The 26244-nt window shown below is 36.9% G+C and overlaps 1 protein-coding gene across 1 annotated transcript in view; it reads left to right on the top strand.

The window, feature by feature from the left end:
• Positions 1–26244, top strand: part of LOC141426409 (uncharacterized) — a gene marked incomplete in the record, with an annotated part of 121237 nt that overhangs the window by 42506 nt on the left and 52487 nt on the right. Inside the window, 1 exon segment of the mRNA XM_074085295.1 lies at positions 16696–16799. Coding sequence (XP_073941396.1) covers positions 16696–16799 — 104 coding nt within the window.

Raw genomic sequence — 26244 nt, 5'->3', positions numbered from 1 at the left:
ACATATTTTTAGACAAGGCATTTCAGTGTTCAGCTGACAATATAATTTTTTAATCTACATGCAAGGTTACGATATGGTAACCTCATTTGTTATAAATGTTTAGTGTTTTATTTCCTTGCCTTTTTTTTCTCTTTTTAAAATATTGTGTCGGTCTTCACTTTAATAAAATTGGTTTTATTTTAATGTATGATAAACAGATGGTCCCAAAGGAAGAACAGCGCCGTTCGCAAGGCCGCAAGCGAATTCTGCAAGTAGGTCGCATTGGCCGCTAAGGGCTCTTTTGACATCCCTTTTTTATACTACGCAGCGCTTTTGGAAAGACCATTAATACCAAGAAAAATGCGCTGCAAGAAAGACATATAACTTAACTAGCGAAATAAAATTACTAAAAACATACTTACGCTCGTAAAACATAAAGCAAAACTCAGTATGTTACGTTGGTATACAAATAATATTTTTAATATTTCATAAGGTCTACCTGCTCTAAGTCTTTAACTAAATGAAAAACAAACAAAACGCATGACGCAGTTATGCAAGTACGAGTAGACATACAAGGAAGCTCAATTTGAAAGAATCCAAACAAAGCCAAAGGGACGCAAACTGCGCAGTGGCGTCACGTGACTCCATTCATGGCTGCCCTACATCATAGTTCCCACAGGACTGGGGTTGCCACACGTTCAGTTTTATTGCGGACAAGTATGATGTTTTCAGGATACAACCCTAGAAGAACGAAAAGATAGCGAAACCTTAGTATGAAGTCCCATTGGCACCATTTTGGTTTTGGTACGGAATTCTAAAAAAGGTGTCGGTCAATGATTGACTGATTATGTTGACGTAGGGAAGAGCCGCTACGGACGATTATTCTTCGCCTTGGTGTAGCTACCAGTAAAGGGTCGCACATTTTCGGTACTTAAGAAACCCAGAGAGTGAGAGAATCGTAAGGTATATCTACGGAGTCAACATTCTGCAGTGAATTGTATACTAGTGTACACAGAATTTGCTACCTACATATAACTCGTCATAACTGACGGCACGTGGACAAAATGATGATGATAGGTACAACTATTGTCAAGTGCGATTGTCTGATCTATTACAAACTATTATTCGTAGATTATAAAGTAACTATTTTGTACTGTATGGCCTCGGTGGGTTTACATGCTAATAAAAAAATACCGTCCGAAGTGTGGTAACACTATTAATTGAGATCAGCGCCTTATTTATCGCGGGCAGAAGCTGTGATTTTAAGATCCAATGATGTCCCACTCAAGCTAGTTAATGACTTGACAGTCGTCTGTCAAGAAGACGATATGATTCATTTAATTGCCATTGCACTTTTTTTATTTTATTTTGATGGAACTTAATTTTTAAGTGCTCTTTGGTATAAATATGATCTTAGGCGTAGAGCTAAACGATAAGTTTCAGAATATGGTCCACAAAGAAAATACTAATTGTTTCAGATGTGATATACCTACTCATCGCTCATCATATAGATATTAAATTTATTAAAATTTTGATAGTATTTATTTCGACAAAAAAAGAAAGAATGAAAGAAAGAAAGAAGACATTTATTCACTAAAGAAAAGATTATAAAGATTATTTATTGGAAAAAATACCGCGTTTTTTGCTTACGCCACTGTTAATATACTATGTGTAACCATTATGATCCCAGCTAGATATACATATACTCAGAACTAACCCACGGGAATTAGGTTATAATTGATTTCCAAGTTTTAATTAATAAATAAGTTGTTGTTGTTGTTGTAACTCTTTATTGTACATAAAACATATGAAAATTACAATTAACAAGAGAAAGAGATGTACAAAGGCGAACTTATCCCTTAAGAGGATCTCTTCCAGTTAACCTTTGAACGATTGAAAGGACAACAGAAACAAGAGTAGACACTTCAATGGAAAGATAAAAGGATCTAAAAAATTAAATTAACCTAAACAATACATCAAAAATAAATAAATAAGTACCTACATATACATATATGGGTACACACTAATACAAAACAATAAATAAACAATAAAACAATATCAATATCTATAGACTACATATAAACTACATGTAAATAAGTGAGTATATCAAGCATGCTAAATAATAGGTACAAAATGATATAAATAACAAAAGGTTTCTTTCCCGTTGGTGTTCGAAAAAAAATCCAATTAATTATTGCACTACAGTACCCGTCAATAAGTTATATGGGCTACCAAAACAAAAACACTAAATAACCTTCGTTCCTGACAGCAGTCGCATAAAAACTGTAAAATTGTGTTCAAACTCGCAGTTTCGTATTGTGCCAACGTATGCATATGTTTTACGAGAAACAAAAGACTGTTTCCGCACGTTTCTTTGTTCTATTTTGATCGCTGTCACCTATGCCCCAGTGTGCTACTTTCAATTGTGACTGAAAAAGTGGGTACAGTCACCAGCATTAATATCTGAAACAGCGGAGCGTGCAAAAATATCTGACACGTCCTTCCGGCCCTAGTAATAGAGTCGTATCAGATATTTATGCACGCTTGTTGTGTCAGATATTGGTGCTGGTGACTGTACGAGTATACGATGCAGTCAGCTCGCAACATTTTTGAATGACTTTAGAAAAGGACGTTATCAGTTCAGTTGTATTTTACTTCAGTACCTACTTCTTAATTTATGAACCGATTTGAATCTCTTGTTCTATTTGGATTGGGATATTTTCCGTTTGGTATCATTTAATTTTGATGAAAAAATATTGCTAATAATCGATGTGAAAATTGTTTTTTTTTACGTGATAGGGGAAAACGAGCAGGCGGGCACCTGATGGAAAGCAATCACCGCCGCCCAAGGACATCCATAAGATAGGCTGAGTTACGGATGCGTCGGGACGCTATTTAATTTATTTTGACCAGTTTTTTATTATCGAAGTATGGGTCACGTATGCGTGTTGCGGTTGTTTAGTTACTTTGATCGTGTGAAGTCGATCATACATCCTTTGATCAGTTTCAAGTACAGTATATGTTACTTTGATGTATTTCCGATATCGTCTCTATGTTTATGTTCATACAGGAAGCAATGCGCTGTCACAGAGAGTAATATTTATTTTTCATCCATCCATACTAATATTATAAATGCGAAAGTGTGCGTGTTTGTGTGTATGTTTGACCGTCTTTCACGTCGAAACAGAGCGACGGATCGACCTGATTTTTGACATAGAGATAGCTTATGGGGCAGAGAGTGACATAGGATACTTTTTATCCCGGAAAAATGCACAGTTCCCGAGAGAACAGCGCGCGATAACCGAATTCCACGCGGGCAAAGCCGCGGGATAAAGCTAGTAATTACATAAATTTGTCTAAGTTCATTCTATCAATAAAAGGCCGTTCAGTTCATGTAAGTCCGTCAGAGCTTAAAATGAAGTAATTTTAAAGCAATAATAAAAGTTTCATTATTTTTTATTTTATTTTAACACGTTTGGCGGACATACGCGCCTCAAGTTCACAAAGCTAAACGAATATGAAGGGTTCGATGGATGGATATCGCCCATTATAATAGTGAATGGTGATGCCACCGCAATATAAACATGCAATATTTAATACCAAGATAAAATAATCTGTATATTTTGTTTTCCATTATTTTATTGGTTGCTTGGCAGAGCAATGTCAAGAAAGTTTACACCATCATATCCTCTTTTTTATTGCTTTTGCTAAAATAGAATTTACACTATCATTGATGTAACCGTGTACAGATTATTTAATGTATTATTACGAACATTATTTACGAATTTTACAAATTATATCTACGTAAAATAAGCAGCACTTTAACATCACTTGGACACATACGGCATCAGTTCAGTTTAGGAAACAATATGTATCGTTTCGCCCGTTTGAGATAATATGGCATTACCACATAATAAGTTGGCATTACATTAAAAGCCTTGGTGGCCTAGTGGTTTGACCTATGATCTCTTAAGCAGAGGACCGTGGCCCGTGGGTTCAAACCCAGGTTCGCACTTCTGAATTTTACGAAATTCATATGCTAAGTAACATTCGAAATTTATCACAGGGAGAGCAAGCTGGGCTCTTTTTCGATGAAGGAACATAACCGACCGACCCAATTCAATGATGTGTGTGAAATTCCCAATCCGCACTGGGCCCGCGTGGGAACTACGGCTAAGCCCTCACGTTCTGAGAGGAGGCCTGTGCCCAGCAGTGGTACATACGTATTTATGCTGTGATAATTGCATTACATTATAAAGCACTGTTTTGTGGAACCGGCACTTACTGATTTTATTATGCTATAGCCAAGCTGAACTTAATCTCTCATTTTCCCATATCCCACGTCCTACGATAAATCAACGTGCACTAATTACGCTCACTTAATTATTACTGTGCGCAGGCGGCCCCATTTGTCATTTCCCGGGGTAATTGGTATCACGCATTACGTCAACGAATGTGTTGAAGATCATCATAAAAAGCGTCTTTGCACGACGTCAGTAATGAACGGGTATGCTTTTTACTGGCTAGTATTTAAAAGGTCATCAAATCCCCATGTTCCATACGATATGGACTTGTCATCTTTGTATTCCATAATTGATTTATTCAAGTGTTATTTTGGAGGTCTATATAAACAATATTTTATCATCACACTTGCTCGTAAGCAGTGTCGTAACATGCAGGTTAACTTGGTTGCAGCCGTTCGCTATGCTGGAGTCTAACATCTGGCAGCATGGTGAACGGTAGTGTTGCTCTGAGGATGGACTCTGCTTGAGTTCAGAACGGGTCGGCGTAATGAGGTGGTGGTGATAGTTGGGTTAGTTTGATTTGTGTGTGTTCTTCATCAACACACAGTCATGAACACACATTTGTTGCATAGACCGAGTGTACCAGCACAGAGGATTTTTGGTACATTTGGGTCGAGAGGATCTCGCCGAAGAGAACACCGAGCTATAGCTAGGTCTCGGGTGAGCAAACTAATTGTTTATAGTTCTTTCTATCCAAGCTAGTTGTTCTTTTCTATCTTCAGAATCAGTGTGAACCCTAGCCACAAAGACAACGCCTAGGGTTAGCATTAGCAATAAATCTCCGCCTCATGTAGATTGTATCGCGGAACGCCTTGAGCGATGTGCTTAACACTGTCTGAATTGCACTGGATATAGAACGAGATGAGTATTGTTCCCGTTACATACCTAAGTCTGTTGGATTTAGAACATCTGAAGTCATTACTTACACATATTAAATTATATTGTACCGGATAACTCGTGTCTTAAATTGAGTTTAGCTCGACATGTTTTGGGCTGATTCGGAGCCCTTCCTCTAGGAGTAACGCGACTTGGCCGGCTACTGCAACACGCGCACTGCCTGCCACCGCTCTCCTCGCGCGACATACCTTAATGTCGTATAAATATGAGTGAGTTTCAAAGTAGTTTCACATTACTTACACACATGACAGAGTGGTCGTGGTTGTAGGTTGAGGATTAGCAATGCACCGTTCATGATGAATTTCATGGGAAAACAGTGTGGTGGTTTCCTCTTGCCACACCGGGGTGCTGGAGTCCCGAGTTCGCAGACAATATGATTGAACACGACCTGCCTGAAGTTGTACATTATCTGAACCAAATACTGTGCAAATCCGTCGTTAAGAAGTCAATTCTGACTCGTGTCACTCCCATAAAAATACGTCAAAAAACAAAAACATTGATGTATTTAGTACCAGGATGGCAGGTGTCAGGATTGTCTTCTTAGCGGCGGACTACTAGACGTCCTGGAACCATGGAATGACCCTATTTTACTAGGAAAACAAATAGTTAACTCCATTTTGTTAATATCACAGCACAAATGTTTTTAATAGTCGTAACTAGGGTTATAAATGAAGAATGTAAGTTTATTCGTTACACTTTAATGCTTAAAAGCACTTCATCAATCATGAGAAAATTTAATAAAGACATGGTTTGAGACCCTGAAAAGGGCATAGTATGGTTTATATGCCGAAAAATTAAGGATGTCGCTTTCTGCGGCTTTCTTTTACTACCGTTGGAGTAGTTGAGGCGTGTAAAGGACAAACACATTGCCCTCATTATTCTGGTCATAAATAGCGTCAACCTTCATTTCCGCGGATTAAAAGGGTCGACATGGACAAGGGACGGTGTTGGTTTAGCGGGGCAGCTTGTCGAATTATATCGTGCTCGAGCGATGGCCGTGCAACGCGTTTTGGGGCAGATTAAGGAAATTATCAAAAATAATGATACCCTTCATCATCGAAATTGGTGACACCGTTTGCAAGTTCTAAGTTAAAACAATATAATTGCAACTTTTTCTTAATTGTTAACTGTTAACTTTTTTCGTCTAAACCGCTGAACCGATTTAGGTGAAATTCGGTATACAGTTATAGTTTGAGTCTCGGGGAAAGACATAGGATAGTTTATACTTCCGAGAATTGCATAGTTCCTGCAGGATAGCTATAGACGAACTCTACGCGGACGGAGTCGCGGGCAATAGGTAGTGGAATTTAAAACACAATGTCCTCGATGAATATCAACCTCTCCGTCAGACCATAGATATAATCAATCTCATCTTTCCAAGCGAATCTATATTATTCAGCTATCGCAAAAGCACAAAACGAGGTCTTGGGAACGCTTTGGATTCAGGGTCCCCTCTCAGGGTATGTACATACACTTAAATGCCGATTGAATGTTTTCCCAAATCTTTTGGTATTCAGACCGTTCTCAGCAAACTTTAGACTTAGCGCTTTGAAATTCAAGTTACACCTAACTTCCATTTTCGTTCGTAATTTGATTGCCGTGTAGGTGAAACTTTGAATGAATGTTGTAGCTTGTACATTTTCATAAGTTGGGCCTAACATCGCTGGTAAACGGTTAGAATTTTAGCCTTTCCAACAAATATCCGCATAATTTGATTTCATAACCTTGCCCGGTTATAATTGAATCATGTCGTGTTTACCAGGATCAAGCAAATATGACACAGTGTGTCCAGCTATACCGCTGGCGGAGGGCCAAACCGGTTATTATGTAAATCTAATTAAGTTAGCTTTATACCTAAACCACCAATCACCAATAGGTGAATTAAAATTCTGCTAGTATTACAACTGCGAAATGTAAAAAAAAACATAATTTATCGTTACATCAATCATTACCCATCCACGGTAAGTATAAATGCTTTTGTGAGTTGACCATACTGTGAAAGAATAAGCTAAAAAAGCGTTTGCAGAAATTTCATCATTATTAATTTATTGTTGACTTAACAATTTGTCGACTACCTATAAACGAGCATGCCCATCTAACTTATACATAAAATGTTAAATCAAATTCTTAGTCAGTCCGATCAATGTCGGTCAAATTTGACTTCCATGATTTCATTAAAACCGTAAAACAAACAAACATTACAAGTTAAATAAAATGTAGTAATAAATAACGTTATCCTAAAACAAGTTGCCAATAAACACACTATCATCGATTACCCCTTTCTAGCCGATGACAGTATAAATGACGGTCATTCCGGACACCTATTAATGGCTTTTGCAACGGCAGCGCACGCGCCGGAACTCGGCGTTTATCCAACATGGCGCCGTTTCCGGCCCGGCCCTCACCTGTAGGGCTCCATAGGGCGCCGGGCCAGAGAAAGCGAAGCGTGACTAGATTGTGGCCATGCATTGTTTCTAATGGGCTTTAACGCCTTGATACATTCGAATTAGGTTTACTTGACCTGTTTGTAAAAGAAGTAAGTAAGTAGTCGTTTAAGAAATGCAATGTGACATATTGAAATAAATTTGAACTTGCGCAATTATAGGCGTCAAGACAAATCTTCAGACATTGTCAGTGGTTGGAGTGACACTACGAAAATCAAAGCAGTTTCATCTTCTTTCTTGGCATTGGTAAATACCAAAACTAAATAGTTTATGCGCTAAAATACTTGTAAAACAAGAATAAATGTATACTTAAACAATTGTGTTGCGGGCAACATACAAAACGTGAGGTTGGGCCGCCGAAACTTTGTTCGCGTTGTTCGTATCTATGTCAAAAATCAGGGGTTCAGAACGAATATTTTTGTATGTCCCGTGCCTAGATAACTTTGCCGTCTTGATTATATACTATTCATTTACTTGACTCAGTTATTTAAAACTAACCATACAAATTCTATCCGCCTTGAAAACTAAACTGCCGCCAGAAGGCCGCCAGTAATTGTGCAATTCGACACACGAAAATGGAACACGTGCTAAAATATAAGTTTCAACAAACGATCCCTTTTAAAAATAATAGTTACCCCAAAAAGTAATTTCCCTCGAGGACGCCATGCTCGATACGGAACGATTATCGGCAAATTGCGGTATTCTTTAGCTGGCGCAGAGTGACAAATAGACCAACAAACTGCAGTTAAAATGGAGCTTTTAGAGGGTGAATTCCGTTTTAATGTTAGCTTGTAACGTTCTATTGTATTGTTTGGATAAAAAACTACGCTATTGTAAAGAATAGATAGCTCAGTTTTAAACTGCTTTTTGTAGTAATAATTAGCAAATAACCATTTTGCTCTCTACATAATGTTATGTATAATGTAGGTGTATAAGATGATAAAAATTAAAGTCGTGGCCGTGGCCTCGACACCTGTTTTATTTTTTAAGTTTTTGTGCAAAATTACATAAATATTATGACACGCTTTTCGGTTAAAGATAACATCGCAAGGAGCCTGCATCAACTACGATTTAATTGAACTTTAATGGTGCAATGAAGTAACCAATTCGCACTGGGCCCGTGTGAGCACTACAGCCGACGCCCTCAAATCTAAGAGGCCAAAAATGAGATAATGGTGGGATAATAATTTTCGTGTAAAAGAAAAGCCTAGGCGGCCTAGTGGTTTGACCTATCGCCTCTCAAGGAGAGGTTCGTGGGTTCAAACCCCGGCCCGCACCTCTGAGTTTTTCGAAATTCATGAGAGAAATTACATTTGAAATTTACCACGAGAAGTAATTCAATGGTATGTGTGAAGTTGCCAATCCACCACTGGGCGCGCGTGGGAACTATGGCCCAAGCCCTCTCATTCTGAGAGGAGGCCTGTGCCCAGCTGTGGGATATAAATAGGCTGATATGATCATGATCATGATGATTTTAGCCAGATTGGCGAAAGATAGAAACGGGTGGAAAAGATTGGGAAGTCCTTGCCCAACATTGTAAGCAGAGGCAATAGGTAGGTATTGTCTAAAGCACTGACGTTCGCGATCATATTTAACATCTATTTCTACCCTCGCTCGTCTTATACCGTGTGACAGAAAGAAGTGGTGAAACGATTATGATTGCAAGTGTGTAAAGCCGAGTTTAGACTTGCAAGAAAAATCGTGCAAATTGCATTACATTGCGGGGCTCGATTGACCACTATAAACTCGTTGGCTGTACGGCCTCGCAATGTAATGCGACTTTAACAATTTTTCTTGCAAGTCTAAACGCGGCTTCAGACAATCAGGCCTCAGGTAAGCTTAATGCGAATAACGAATAACATTCGGTTTCGGTTCTACCCCAAAATCGTGGTCGACCTACTAAGATGCTGTGTTCCTTATTAATAGTCTATCAAGTATTAATAAACGCGTTTGAAGGATCCCTAATATTTCAACAAGTTAGTTCGATGCTGCCATTTGTTACTTTGATTTATAGGTTGACGTAAATCCCTGGCCGGGCTTAAATCAACCCGTTGCTAGTCGTTTGTCTATCTTAATTGTGAAAACATGTGTCTTTATAATTGCTTAAAGATTGAGTTCATCCATAGAAAAATAAAATTACTTAAATATATTAATACCTTTTCACGACACTGCTCGGAAATGTGGCCATAGAAAACCTAAATCCTATTGTTTGTTTTGTGATAATTATTTTTTATTTCCTCGCAGTTATCGTGAAAAGCACAATGTTTAGTCTCGTCTCGGCAAAAAGTGCAATAGATAGATGAACTCGTATTATCGAAAGCCTCCCCTTCGGGTCCGCCTTCAAACTAACTCGTTCATCTATTGCTTACTTTCGAACCTCTACAACAATGTACATACTGTGAAAGCAATATTCATGCCACTTCCAGTGGTCGGGTTAACTTGTAATTTGGTATAATAATATACGATTTCATATTTTTTAAGAACAGCTTATTTTAATCAAATTTGTATTACCCATATACAATTTTATATAAATATAAAAAATCTCCGGCATAGACATAATTAGAGAAATAATATAATGACGGATAACACATTTTATCATTATTTTTAATATATATACAATTTTATATAAAGGTGTGTAAATATCCTAGACTTTGACATAAATGCTAATGGCCAAATAGATGACGCAGTGCTATTACCTCTGTTGCTAATGACATAAAATTACAGATAGCTGTGGACAGTGACCAGCATTTTGACATCTACCTTACTGTCTAACCCTACCTAAGTCTAACCTAAGTCTTTAAAATGTTGATAATTTTGCTGGGTAGGTAGGCACACGTGAAGAAATCAGTTATTTGAGGGTTCTAACTGTGGTTTTTATATTAAAATGAATAAAAACTTAGCCAAGAGAGAGTTGCCACATACATTAAAATATAAAATAAACATTAATGTTGCAATCATTAAAATAGATTTCATCAAGACGAGCAAAAGTTTAAAAAATGTAAGTTGATAGAGCTAACTTTTGAGACCACTTCAACAACGCAGTAGCACCTTCTGTTGTTTCAGCCAACTTTTGCACGTGTAAAGCCTCGGCAGAGCATATAAAACTGGGTCTCACACTCACCAAAGAGCTCTGAATTCGTTAGTCTACTCTGGAAGTGTGTCGAGTGCTCCGAGTGAGCTAGGGTACGAATGAGAACGCAAAAATAAACTGAAAAGTGGAAGTGTTGGGGCACTAGGCGTTATACAATAGACCTAGTGTCTTAAAGATTTCTATTATTTAGTCTGTAAGTGAAATTATTACAAAATATAGGACACGTATTTTTTATTTTGTTAATTAAACAAAAAAACCGGTGAAGTGCGAGACGGCCACGCACAAAGAGGGTTCCGTACAAATTTGTATGTAAATAGATCGTTGATGAAGTGTCGAGGATTTTTCCCGTTATATCCCACTGTTTTTTGGAAAAATAAAAATAAGCGAAAACAAAAGAGTTCTATTCTACTATTCGAACTCGGGGCCTCGTGCCGTGCACCGTGGTCCACGCGTGTACCAGTAGGCCACCTTGATCAACGCAGAGAGCGTGTCGAAATAAACCCTCGCTCGCTTTCGAATAAATAAATAAATAAATAATAAATTGTGCTGTGACTTTACTTCTTGCCAAATTTCATGATTCTAGGTCTACGGGAAGTAACCCCTTAGGTTTTGTTTCCTGCGAAATGTATGAAAAATAAGGCCCAAATTTCTTTGAGTTTCAATACTTTTGAGGTATAATAATAAATAAAGCGATTATCTACCCAATAGAGCGTGGTATTGAATAATTCAAGAAACGATAGCCAGGTGTGTCGGGTTAGGGGTGTTTACGGATCTTATCAGGATTATTGATTAAATAGGCTATTTTTCTAAGCGATTGAATACATCACTTATGTGAGAAAAAACATTACACTTTAAAAAAAGTACCTAACGGTCATTTTTTCCTATGCATATCAAGCATAATATGTCAGACAGATGGGCAGGCATCTATTTTAAGATGTACCTACGAGTATACAGTAGAGTTCAAAAACTTGTGAGTAAAAATGTTAGTAAAAATATCTGAACACGCTTCCACGCCGTTAACAATAGAGTCGTGTTCAGATATTTTTGATAAAATTTTTGCTGTCAATTTATTTTATTTTAATTTAATTTTTTTTTAAATGATTATACAATTAAAGATTCTGTGAATATTTCAAGCGTCTACCTGTTGCCGTTATTAATATCAAGCAAAAAACGGCAAAACAATCACGTTTGTTGTATGGGAGCCCCCTTAAATATGTATTTTATTCTGTTTTTAGTATTTGTTGTTATAGCGGCCACAGTCTGTAAAAAATTCAAGTGAATAACTGTGACGACTCAAGAGATAGAGCTCTGTGACAGACGGACGGACAGACAGACATAAAGCAAAGTCTCAGTAATAGGGATCCGTTGGCACCCTTTGGGTACGGAACCCTAAAAACTAAATAATAAGACTTATTTATTAACACCCCCTTCACTTAAAATCTTTGTAGATTATAAAAATCAGCCAGCGGCAATTATTTCCTCATAAAGTCAACGGCAATTAAAATAAAAGCAAGTCACTCATACACTTCATAAATATTAAATTACAGATACACCAAGGGTGGCTATGATTGAATTAATCTACGATGAAAATATTTTTCACGGATGGAGGGTCACCTAAAAAAAAATCATATCTCAGAAAATAACAAAGATAGGAAGCTGAAACTTACAGGAAATATTACTTGTCATAAGGGCTCTTATTAAAAAAAATACAGTGAACGTTTGGTGAAAGGGCCGCTTTTCCATGCAAACACGGCTACGCTCTTTGCTATTTTTGTAGGTTACGTGGTATGAACCACGCGGTGTATTGCTTACGCGGCATTGCAGTATCATCGACGTTTTACTGGAGCTCGATGGTTATCAGATTATTCAGACGTGCAGCTTGAACTAAAATACCGGGTATTAAAGTAACCCTGGTCGCAACGGCAGCCAAACTTTATAGCGATGGAAGGTGGAAATTACTGATGTTATCTATTCATGTTCGTGTAATTCGGTTGCAGTAGCCAGGGGTGCCAGTGCCAGTCCACTGATGCATGTACGAGATTAACTTCAGTACGCTACAAAAAACTTGGATAATTCCCATTTTTAAGTAAAGAACATCCCTCTATTTTTTATATAATTTTAATCTTTAATCTCTATAATCCTCGAATTACTCGTATAAATTTCGCAAACAAAATCTCAAAGGCGCTTTTTCTAGTGCAGAATCAAAAGTGCATTTGTCTTTGGTACTGGCTATGTATCGAAAAATTAAATATCTTTAAATATCTGAACACGACAGAATTTACAGTTTTTTTTTGGGTTAGTATGTGTTCAGATATTTTTGACCACCAAGACAGCTCTAATACTTGTCTTATAATGGTGACTGTACCTACGTTCAGTTCCAGCAAGTTCGAGTTCTTAGTAACGAAGCTTAAGGTATATTAGGTAAGTTTGCTACTGAAATGAAACGTGGCTTAAAATTAGCATCTCATTCGCATTACTCGCTCGATTGGTGAGATTGTTGAAATTAGCGAGAGACGAGTTCCGAATTTAATTAAGTAACATATATTTACCGTCTGACGTAATGTGGGAGCTACAGCTCAAGCCCTCTCATTCTGAGAGGCGGCTTGGCTCAGTGAGACGTATAATACGTATAGACTGTAGTTGTATGATGATAATGTAGCGACCCAATTTAATAAAATACCCCTTCATAAACGTTTGTTAACTTTTTGTTAGTTACTTTGAAACGTTATTTATATCAGGACTTAACTGTTGCATTATGTTAAGCCTGTAGGGATAAATATAATAATATGTTTGTGTAAATAAATTAATATTTTTTGTCTTTATCTGTCACTGAAATTTGTCCTTTTGTGATAGCGACCAAAGATACGTTTTACTGGTACAAATTTGTAACTTTTATCTTTTTTTTGTTCGCCCCCACCAAATTAATATCCTCAGCTTCGCGCTTAATGCATGAAGAATACTTAAAAGTGAATCCTGACACACAGAACAGATAGGGAAACTTACTTTCTAATATCAATGTAGTTTAAAATGAATTTAGCAATACCTGCACCAGTCGATAGGAACTCTGGATGAAATATGAAAACTTTAATCTACGAGTACTTTAAGACAAAGTTGGCAAGCAAATTGGATCCAGGCGTCCGTGAAATTGAGCATTTGTCATGAACGACATGCATTAGGCGAAATCGATGAGCTTCAATTCATTTTACTCCGGTTTCTCATGGACCGCCAAAAAGTAGACATTCGGGCGGAAAATCTTTGTTTTTAATGACGAAAACTGACAAGGATAATGCAATGGGATATATTGAAGAACTAAATGACTTTTATTGTATTCGAACGATCTTGAGACGCGTTCACGAAAAATTATGTTAATTTTGTTACAATATAAGGAAAATTCTCGTGCCTTCTAAATGTTAAACTTGATTTTTTTTAGTTTCGTTACAATTAGTTTCAACGTTATATTAATTTATACAAAGAGGTATTAAGTAACGCTACCTTGTTAGCTACGGATTAACATAAAAGCAGCCCCTAATGGGTTTAAGGCTGAAGTCATAAAAACAGTTGTATATGTATTTTAGGATTCATAAGCACGGCCAATACAAAGCTGAAACTTTATTTTAAACAAAATATTGTGTGAGTGTGAGTAGAGTCCAAGCGAACTTTCGTTTTTGGCTTCGATTTCAGCCAGTTTCGGCGTAAATTTGAAATTTCCATTCAGTTTCAGTTTGTGTAAAAGTTGAGACCAGCCTTGTAGCAGTAATCGGATGTTAAAATACTTTAAATCTTATTTTATGACGATGCGATTTTTTAAAACTTATGTTCTCTGGACGAACGGAGAAACGGAAGAACAGAGGCCTTTGGCCAGCAATGAGGCACTTCTCTAGACTAATTTATAAATGACATTGTGTTTTAAATACTTCTAACATTCGTGACTATATATAGTTCTTATAAACAATATAAAAACTATAATGATATGACTATTGACGTACTTAAATTATTTAGAATAGGAGCAAAACTCGTCTTTCACCAGCAAAACATTATAATGGGCAGTCAAATTATGTTATAAAAGTCTTTTATAGTACGTATTAAAGTTATGACTGACGAAGGACCTTAATTGAAAGGTATTGTTGTATAAGTGAGGCTCATCGGAGTTTTAATTTAACGTTTAGAAAAGTTTTACGACGCAAAGCGGGACTTTTGATTCGTCTGTTTATATGTGACAGTATAAATAGAGTGAATCTAATGAGAGGAAATAAAAATGTTTTGTAAATAGAGAACCGTAAAGTTAAGAGCTAGCGTTATTGGGATTCCGTGCCCGAAATGAGAATAAAAAATAGAAACGTAATCGGTCCTCCCGTGACTGCTTAAGGCGTTAAATAGGTATTGATATAAAAGGAAGTACCTACAAAATCTATTGATGATTTATCTTTTTCACTGGAATATATAACACAAAAATACAAAAATACACACACAAAACTTACAAAATATAGGAAATAGGTTAGAAACAGAAAAAAGAAAACAATCTTTTTCTATCTAGTGTGTATCTTGATTTTATTTAAGTTAAATACGAGTAGTTATGTATTTATGTAAACTCATTATTGTACAAAAGAAAACAAACAAATACCTAAAACTGACAAACTTTGAGACACATGTATGTATAAGCGAACATATCCTTAGTAGGTATTCAGTTCCCTAGCATTAATACCTGAAATTATCATCAGACACATCTTAGGGACACTGTTCTTGTGTAAAGTCATATTTCACTTTGCCGTAAAAATCTTTTACAATAATTAAGATCGATTTCTTAAAGAATAGTACAATAGTTACCTATTTGCTTACCCGTTTTTAGGGTTCCGTAGCATTTGACATAATTTGGATTAAACTTGGAGCTAAGATAAATAAGGCTCGGGAAGAAGGGTCCAATTACAACAAAGAGTGAAGTTTGCTTAGGGTTTTCTGTAGGCGTATTGATACTGGAAGGTTGATATTTAAGCTTGTCTCGCTTACACGAACGCGAGTACAAATGACGTAAGATATAAATGGTATGATGATGAAAAGGAAAAAAAAATTACTCGTGACAACATGATACAGTCATACAGATTCACTTTATTATAATGCGTGCGACTAGTATAAACCATTGGATACCGTAGGAATATCTGCAATATATAGCCCTGCCAGTTTAGCGAAGTAACAAATATACACATGCAAATATACAATCTTTAACATTTATAATATTTGTAGGATAGTAGGAATAAAATGATACTAGTTAGTAGTCATTTTTAACCCTACGTAGGGTTGCTTATAAAAGTTAATTGCTGATTCAAAGTTAAATGTAGTGATCTACATATATAGAGCTGTAAAGTCAGACCTTCTTCTTCTTCAGCCTTTCTCAACCTTCTCGGTGTAGGCCTCAATTTTTTCCACTCGTCGCGACACTGAGCTCTCTGGATCCAATATGAGACCAACCTTTTCCACATCGTCTGTCCACCGCATTTGTGGTCTGCCCTGAGGTCGCTTTTCCCCCGATGGCTTCCACTCTAGGAGACGCTTGCACCACGACTGCTCATTCCGGGCCACATGGCCAGCCCACTTTAAGTGGTTAAGCCCGCCACTCGTTTTGTCACGTCTGCAACTTTGCTTTGACCTCGAAGCCATTTATTTGTTTTGCGGCCATCAGCAACACTCCTACCAGCTTCCTCTCCACTTCCCTCTGGGCCACTTGCAATTGATTGGTCGGTCTGCTTATCCAAGTTAATTGCTGATTCAAAGTTAAATGTAGTGATCAAATATATGGAACTAATCCAGGTTTTACTATTTTTACAAGCTTCTAAAATTGCAATGTTGTATGTTACGTAAGCTGTCTTCGATGCGTCTAATTTCATTCACTACCAGTGTTTGGATTGACTTGACATTTGTACGAACTTGTAGATAGGATGAAAAAGTACAGTCAGCAAAAAAGTTACATTAAACATTTTTGTTTCAGATGTACAGGAGTCAACCACTGCAGTTTCGTGCTGCAGGAGGATTACCCCCCCGCCAGAGGGTGGGGGCCGGGGGCGGTCTACATCAAATACGCCTGCTTTGATGGTACGTCCTATTGATGCCCCCCCCCCGGCATTATTACTAGTGGTTATTTACTGGTATTTACACGGGACGGCTTTTTAACCCCGAAAAAAAGAGGGGTGTTATAAGTCTGACGCCAATGACTGTCTGTTGCTTCGTAGCTCTCAAATAGATGGACCGATTTGAATGTTGTTTTTTTTAAATGACAGAGAGTTTATTTGCGGTGTTTCTTATAGCTATGCTTGATAAAAAATGGTTTAGTATTTTTTGAGATATTGAACTTTGAAATTATAAAGTCGGGAATTTTTCAGCTTTTCAAAGTTGAATCTTACTATCTATACTATCGTACAGTTAACGTCATAAATAAGTGATCATTTTTGTACCTTGTCATTTTAACGGCATGTTTCAAAAGCCATACGAAATTGTATACCGACTGAAAGCGACAAGGTATAAAAGTGATCACTTATTTATGACGTTGACTGTACTTCATAATATTCTTGTGTCTTGTGTTGTGTGTGTGTGAATAAATATAAGTATTTCTTTCTTTCTTTTATTAGGTTAGCTTTCCCTTTAAATTATATGCCAAGTCAGCGCCTATTTTCGACATGGTCACATAGCTCTCAATTGAGAGCATAACAAATGAAAATAACTTTTGCAAAAATGAAAAAATGAAATGAGCTTTATAGCCATATTAGCTATCATAGTCAAAATATAGCCATCAGCCAAATAAGTGGTCTACCAATTTTTAAACAAGTTCCTATCAAATGAATATGTCGCTAAAGTCGAACTTTCAAGTTGACAGACACGCACGTCTATTGGCATTATTGTTTTACTCGTATGACATGCATCAGCTTTAGGATGGTAGACCACATAATTTGGCTGATGGTACTATAGAAAATTCAACAAAATATTACAGTTAGCTTAAAACATACACTAAAAATAAAGATTTTGTTGTACAGTCAAGGCAAAGATATCGACACGGCCGAAGTTGCAAAAATATGTATACACGGCCTTAATGTTCAGTGCATAGAGTCGTGTATACATATTTTTGTAACTTTGGCCGTGTCGATATCTTTGCCCTTGACTGTACACAAATGCAGCAGATACATGATAACAGCATACTGCTGTTGTGAATAAAGTTTGAACCTATCTATCACGTCCACATATTTCACATAAACCCAACCTTCACCAATACCATTACTTTTTGAGAATGATCTCGTATAAAGTTTGTGGGTAAACAGTAAGTCGCGATGTATAAAGGTCTTAAGAATAAGCGCTCTAGGGGAAGCTTTTTACTTTAATAAAGGTTTTCGTGGTACTCCGATGCAACGGCAAAGGGGAGAATGAGAATGCGATGAAAGCAAAAATTTGTTCTTTTGTTATGAAATCAATGTAATAGGTATGTGGGGGAAGTCGAGCAGAACAAAGGCACGCCTTGCCATCCTTATATCGAAGCAAGACATTTTACATGCTCATTCTGGCGTCATTCTGACCAGAATAATAGACTGAATTAACACCAGAATCAACATAAATAAAAAATAATAAATATCACGGGACAATTCACACCAATTGACCTAGTCCCAAAGTAAGCTTAGCAAAGCTTGTGTTATGGGTACTAAGCAACAGATAGATACATACTTAAATAAATAGTAAATACCCAAGACCCGAGAACAAACATTCGTATTTCTCATACAAATATCTGCCCCGACACGGGAATCGAACCCGGGACCTCAAGCTTCGTAGTCAGGTTCTCTAACCACTAGGCCATCTGGTCGTCAAACGTGTAACCTTGTAAACGTCGAACATGTAACCGATGTCTATTTTCTACGAGATTTTCTACATTTAATTACATAACTAAATATGTTTTTTTAATAATAAAAAAAAACCAAAAATAATACATATAAATTAAAAGACGTAGACGTCACAGGGGAAGAGCCGACAGCTTCCTCGGACAAAGAATAACCCCCTTATTCATAAAACTTAACAAGCCTATGTTAACTAACAAATGCTTTGTCCCTTTCTAACAAATACAAATGTCGAAGTGACAGATAAGGACAAACGAATTTTAGCGGCATTTTAACTAAAATAGGTTTGATTGTCGTTTATGAATAAGGGGGTTAGCCTATATAGCAATTCAAAGAGGGATCGCTCCTAGCATCTTCGGAAACTGAGGGGTCTGGTTTAAATCATTTGTTTTAGTTTTCATTATTATTATTATTTGTCTTTTTATGTAGGTATTTTAAGTTTACGTTTTAGGCATACCGTAGGCGACAGGCTAGCAACCTGCCACTATTGTACCGTTTTTGTCAAACTTAAAACCTAAAATTGCTAAAAGTGGCTCCGAAGCGGTAACGTTTCGTGTGCTCTGCCTACCCCATTTGGGAATACAGGCGTGATGTTTGTGTGTGATTTTAAGTTTAGGTTAGTTTTATTTTAATTGATATGTTATTCAGTCTAAGTACCATAGCCAAATAAGTGGTCTATCAATTTTTAAACAAGTTCCTATGAAATGAATATGTCGCTAAAGTCGAACTTTCAACTTGACAGACACGTCTATTGGCATTATTGTTTTATAACATGCAAACGATCATCAACTTTTGGTTGGTGGACCACATATTTGGCTGATGGTACATACTTACCTTTCATCTAAATCCGTCCAGCAAAGGTTTTAACAGGAAAGGGTAAAAACATACACATGCACACGTAGACGGACGCACACACGCTCACAAACTTTTGCATTTATTTATAACTAGCCGTTACCCGCGACTCCGTCCAAATCACAAATTCAATTTTCCCGGATACACTATTTGTCCTTAAAATTTTGTATACCGAATTTCAAAAATTACTAATGATAAACAAACCCGCGGACAAAAACTATATTTGATATTCGGATTTCCTCACGCTACACTACCCTCTAGCGGTGAATCATTCGTTGATACATTGATAATTCGCAGTTGTGACGTTAGTTACGCCTCCTTTGTTATTAGAAAGTTTGTTTACTAATGCAGTCAAACCTTTTTACTGGCCGAGTGGAACCTTATCAAAGTAAATAATTTTATTTGAATATTAAATATCATTCATTACGACACGATTCTGTGATGGTAAGAATACATTGCGACTGTCTCAACTCTAAAATTGACTCACCGTCACTTTGAAAACATACGAATTCGCTTTACATTGCTTATTCGAACAAAGGATCTGGTCACCATGCAACCCGCACAAGTCAAAAATTTATGAATATTATAACAGCGCCTCTTGGGCGAATTCCGGAAACACAGATGCGTGTGGCAGTGGCTTAAAGTGTAAGGATTGTCTTAATCTCAAATATTCACTGGGCACAGGCCTCCTCTAGAACACTTGAATTCCACGCGGCATTGCGATTGGGAATCACTGCCATTGCTTCGACTTCTCACATGTGAACACCGAAGCTCGTTTACATTTCAAAATGTAATGACATGAATTTGACGCAGCGTGCGAAAATGGGTGAATTATGAGCTAGGGCGATCGGTCAAACGCAGTGAACGGCGTTAAAGTGTAAGAGATATAACAAACTAATTATTTTTAATAGTTGCTGAACTAATGTTGTTCAGTTTGAGAAGTACGATCTATGTTTTAATTATTTGCTTCTGTTAAAGGCCTCACCCGAGGTATATTCAACGATTAAATTTACCAAGTGTTGAGCAGATGTGGTGCTGGCACTTGTATGAAAATCAGTTTAACATCCTGAGCTCTCGCGTACTTTATAAAGGACCAATTAACACTAAGAATAACGGCCGAATGTACTTTATAAAGTACAAATTGTTCGTTGAATAAAGAATTTTAAGAATTTTGAAATAAAATCCAAAATAACAAAGCTGGTGAACCACGTCCAGGTCTTAAGTAGTATGTCTTTAAAAAAAAGTTCGGGCTCAGGAGGTTAAATAAGGACTCAAATAAAGGAAACTTAGTAATTAAAAAGAATTAGGAATCATGTAATGAAACTTCTATTATCTTTAATAGTCATTTAGTTCCTCTAAAAGCTTATGTAACCCCACTGAATATAAAAAGCTCAAGTCTTTCGCCCCATAAAACAAGTCATTTAGCCTTTTAAAGCTTTTCTGTGGCTAATAAAATTACACAAAGGCGGAAGTATCCCTGAAATCACGTTTGAGGTTTAAACTTTACGGTCTTGGTGTGGTTAAAAGGCTCAGGAGTTTAAATTTGAGAATGTCTGATCGATGGGCCCTAGGTTATGTTTGACTACTTACATCTATGTACATACTTAGAAAATTCCGTACAAACAAAATCCTTAGAAAAATATTGCATGATTTTTTGGTGACGGCTACGGAACCCTATCCTTATTCGACACGCTCTTGGTTTTTACACACATATCAGAAATAAGTACTTGGTTCTTGCCTGGCTAGGTATCAATCCCAAATATTTATTTGATCCCCTGACATTTTGAGAAGTGAATTACAGTCAATAAATCATTAGTCGCAACCCCCCCACTTAAGTTTACCCGAAACCTTTCCCACACTTGAATTCAATTGTGGATCCCTTAGGATCCCCGTCCCTGAGGAAGTCATGTCCCTAACACGTGTCTTGTTGTTGCCAGTTTGACCGCTCGGGGTAAACTTGTTAAATACTTGCTACGTTGCGGGCTGTGTCCACCAGAGATGAGCGAAGATGTGTTACGAGGGATGTGTTCTTCATGAACCAATAAAACGCTTCAACCTATCCTCGCACAGCATAGCTCTAGTGGGAACGCTGCCTGAAACTTTAGGTAAATAAAGGTTTCTATTGGTTCTTGAAATACACATCCCTCGTAACACATCTTCGCGTACCTAGTGTCAAAGTGAAATCTGCGTAGCTACAACCGTTTGGCTGTAAAACCTATGTGATAGACAGAGAAATAGACAGACGGAACGTGAGTGACGGCAATAGCACTCCTGTCTTTCCTACGGTCGAACTATGTATCTCCATACCAAAGTTTATCTAAGGCGGTTCAGCAGTTAAAGCGAGAAAAGGTAACAGACAGAAAGACAAACAGAGAAGTATCGACTGACCTTGTGTTGTTGGTGTTGTGTTGGTTGTAGAGGGAAAAATTGATTCTATGACAACAGCTTACTGTTTGCGAGGCATTTACTTCAATAACTTGGGGCTTCAATATTGTCAAATTTAGAACATCCAATTGAAAACTAATTTCATAACTCGCATCCGAAATACTTTAGTTTCCGTGAGCAATTATCAAAGCTGTCATCGCTTTAGCACGTCACAAAATAGCTGTCCAAAATATTACAGCAAACAGAAGGGACGCCCGCCATCACGGACAGATCCGAGTTTAAAATTAATTGATAATGACACCCAATTTACAACCGACGTTTTGATAGCATCCATTTACATTTACAATACAGTTTGCCGTCAGTTACCCAGCTATGTAATCTCGCTAAGGTTCAAAATGGGTAAATGCGGTTTGTGTTAGTAAATGGTTCCGTGAACATTTGGTGGCCATAAACGTATTGTAACAGTGCCATGAAACTACCCTCGGTGATTCCCACGTGACCAATATCTATTGTGTTGAACGGCCATTAGAACTAGACCCCCGCAGCTCTTTTATCTTCTTAGCGTGCCAATCAGTAGTCTAAGGCAGGGCGGGTCAGATAAATTTGGTTGGGTGTCGATACATTGACGAATTTACCCCAAATGTCTCAAAATCAGGGGCTTGGGTAATGGAGTATGGCAACACATAATTTAGGTAGCACGTGCGTGTGATTGGCCGGATTTTAGCATGTGACTGCTTGGTATTGATCTAGGGAGAACACAAGATTTTTTTCTGTTGTGGAAATATTATGGTGAGGTCAGAAAGTGTAAGTAATAGTAGTAAACGTTAAACTGGTTTACAGAAAAATATGCCTTAACGGAAACTTTATTTTGTGTTCTGTACCCACTGTCTCTTGTAGTGCGATCGACAGTATTTCTTGTTTTGTTATTTTTTTTAATGTTACCGATTGTGCATAATTATGTGTATAATTGTTATGATCCGTTTTCCTTCCCGTATAGCCCAATTAATTATTACTTTAAGTTTAGTTTTAGAAGCCCTTAAGGCCGAGGTTCTGGCAGAATATCAGCATTCCTTTTTGTGTCCATTTGACTTGTAAATATGGTTCGTGTTAAAATATAACTTTTTTGTAAAATGTGACCAAATTATTATGATTTTCTTTCCTTCTTTACCTATAATAAATTAAAAATAAAATTATTATTGAACAATACCATGAAGCACTCCCAATTGCTTCAACAAATAATTTTGACTACATTTATTTGCAGCGTTACGAGGTTGCGAATAATGAAAATTAAATATATATCATCATTATGTGCTGACAAAATGATATATCACGCAGAATCGCTTTCTCATTATAACGAATGGTATAATAGGAAAGGGCGTAAAATCATTACAAGCCATTGGCAAGCTATTAGCAATTATATGTAAGAATAGAAGCATAATTTTCACATTATCACGGTATTGACATTGTCACATCGATTCCATAAGGCTGGAGCCAAACGAGCGTCTTTTTGTGTTGAGTGTCGCGTAAAATGAACCGCATTTTGCGACCACTTGTTTTGCGTCGTTGTGTGGAATGGTATTCGTTCATTTCGCAACTAAGGTTGGCAACCTGTCTCATTTCACAACTTTTTATTTCGCAAACTGTAAATATTTCAGGATTTATTTCAGGGTGTAGAACCCTTTAGGTTAGATTAGGTTAGTTTTATAAAAATCCTGAAATATTTACAGTTTCAGGAATATTAAACTGTTGGGAATTGAAAAGTTGCGAAATGAATTTGCGCCGAAATATTCCTAAACCGTGTGGAAGAGTTTGTTAAGAAACCGAATACAGCGTAGGTAGATAAGGTACATGATAATACCAATCAAATTAAGAAAGAAAGGCAGGAATGTTTATTCGGCATATAAACAAAGTAACAAGATAAAATAACAGGTACTGTACCTGTACCTGTTTATTGGGCAATATGTAACCTAGTTAACTACAGATCACGATTGCGGTTACATTTTGTTGTTAGTAATATCAGTAACAGATTACAAAAAGTAAACCTAAATTATATTTGCAATCACGGTTACTTGATTAAATTTTCTTAACTTATTCTATGTATGTTATTCTGTAAGGTATTTATTGTATGGGCCATGATGCCTAAAATAAATGTTTTTTATTTATTAATAATCGCAGGGTCCTTTTGATACGGAACCCTATAAAGACATACGCGTGCTTACTGGGGTATTGACCAATACCCAATAAGGTGAAAGCCAGGCAAAGGATCCATCAGGCACATTCACGTCACCCTGAAAAAGATAGCCGATAAGTCAGAATTTATTAGTTTCGTGCCATTTCGGATATTGCCGAGGACGCCCGAATCCACCCGAGGATGGCCGAGTATGTTTATCAAAACAACACATCTATCCAATATCCTTGCGATGGTTATCGATGAATCTATAGTTTATGGTTAGGGGAGATATTTAAGCTCGATTAAATTGGGCTTAATGCGATTTTTATGGTGCCTAGTATATTTTATCGGTAGCTTACAAAGACTTGACAAGTTAAATCGTATTCCTAGGAAAACATACTACTACAATTGAGCTCTACTATCGTTTCAACTGCTATCAGTTTCATGTTGCATAACTAAATTACATTCGCACGTTTCCTAACCAACCGTCGCCGTCGCGTGTCATGTATGCGTTTGACATTCCGTTCCTGGCACGTTCCTATTATGGTCATGTCATGATACGGTGTAGTGGGTGGAGACCTTAAGCCGGTTACTTCGGAACATAATGATAATTTTTGTGAATATTGTCAACCAAAAACAAAACGTCAAACAAGTTATTCAAACAATGTTTCATCATGAACGAGACGTTCATATAGCCACCCGAGCCGGTGAGGCGAGGGTGGATAGACACGTCGAGGGGAAAATAAGTGTAATGCTCGAGTTTTACACTCTACTTTTCACTTCGATTGAGAGGAAATTAAATAGCGACAGTGGAAACAATTGTTCACTTACTATATAGGCACCTTTTATTTTTCATACATTGCTAATACCTACTTAATTATAAATTTTTAGTTTTATTGATTTATTTTGATTGATTTGATTGATTTTTAGTTTTATCTACCTACCTATATATAAATAAAATTAATCGTAAAATGTGTTGATAAATATTTTTTTGTTACTTTCGTTATTGTCAGGAGAAGGTTTCTATGGAAGAAAATTTAGAAAAATTAGAACGGGGGCGAAGCCACGGGCAACAGCTAAATAAAATAAAAATTGTAAAAAAAATATATTGAAACTTTTTGGTTGTGGTTGTTGACACCTGATTACCTTGGTCTTAGATGAAGATTTTACTTTATGCACTAGAGCCAAAAAATAAATTTTATGTCGCCTAGATCCAGCATAAATACCAACTTTACGAGCATGATTAGTGAAAAAAGTTTTACAAATATTTTACACGCAGCCTTCTGTTGTAATAATGAACTAAATCATAGTTTAGTTCAGATAAAATCTTCTAAACTTAACAAAGGCGAATTTTATGCAGCTGGCGGATTAATTTGTATAAGCCGATTAGATAGATTGACATTTCTGAGTTGGGTATTATCTAATCGAACTTTGTGTTGCGTATGGATGAAGTTTACAAACATTAATATTATTACTTGATGCGTGACGAAAATGCTGCACCCCTGTTTTCAACCGACTGCAAAAATGGGGTTTTCTTTTTTATTGTATATTTTTTATTTATATTTGTTACGTCAGAACTTCGATGTTTATAAACCGATTTGGAAAAGTATTATTTTCAATTTTTATTTGATATAATGGTTTTTAATGAGAGTAAGTGGGATGGTTGGTATCTTTAATTATCCTGCTTCATTTTTTTTTCGTGGACGACATATTGAAATATTATACAGGGAGTCTGTGATGATGAGGCTTTAAATCCCAGGTTCGATTCTACTAGCATAACTGAGCTAATTATTCAAACGTACCAAGTACCCCCGTACCAAGAGACAGCGATAACACCACCATGTCCGATCGATACACAGATTTAACGATTAAACTTTAAGGATCAATAAATTATCGATATCAAGTTATTTGAAAATGTTACAAAACAAAAGTAGCTTAGTTATGCGAGTAGAATAGAACCTTGAATAAAAGTCCTATGTTCAGAGACACCTTGTATGTACTCGTATATAGTCGGTGGCTGATCGTAAAAACCGCCAGATCACGAAATTCCTAGGCATATCGTGAAATGGTGCCATTTCATGAATTGGCTAAGGGACATCCGCCATATCGTTCAAAACTCAACGTTTAACGATTTGCCTAGTGACGTTTAGGCAAATCACGAAATTCTTAGGCATATCACGAAACGCCGCCATATCGGTTCTGGTTCTTCGCCGGCCGCTGCCGCGGCACGCTCGCTTCGCCCGCTCGTGCATTGTGG

This window comes from Choristoneura fumiferana, chromosome 3, assembly GCF_025370935.1.
Source record: "Choristoneura fumiferana chromosome 3, NRCan_CFum_1, whole genome shotgun sequence".
NCBI lineage: Eukaryota > Metazoa > Arthropoda > Insecta > Lepidoptera > Tortricidae > Choristoneura > Choristoneura fumiferana.
The sequence above is the reverse complement of the archived record's forward strand: the minus strand, read 5'-3'. Positions and strand labels throughout refer to the sequence as shown.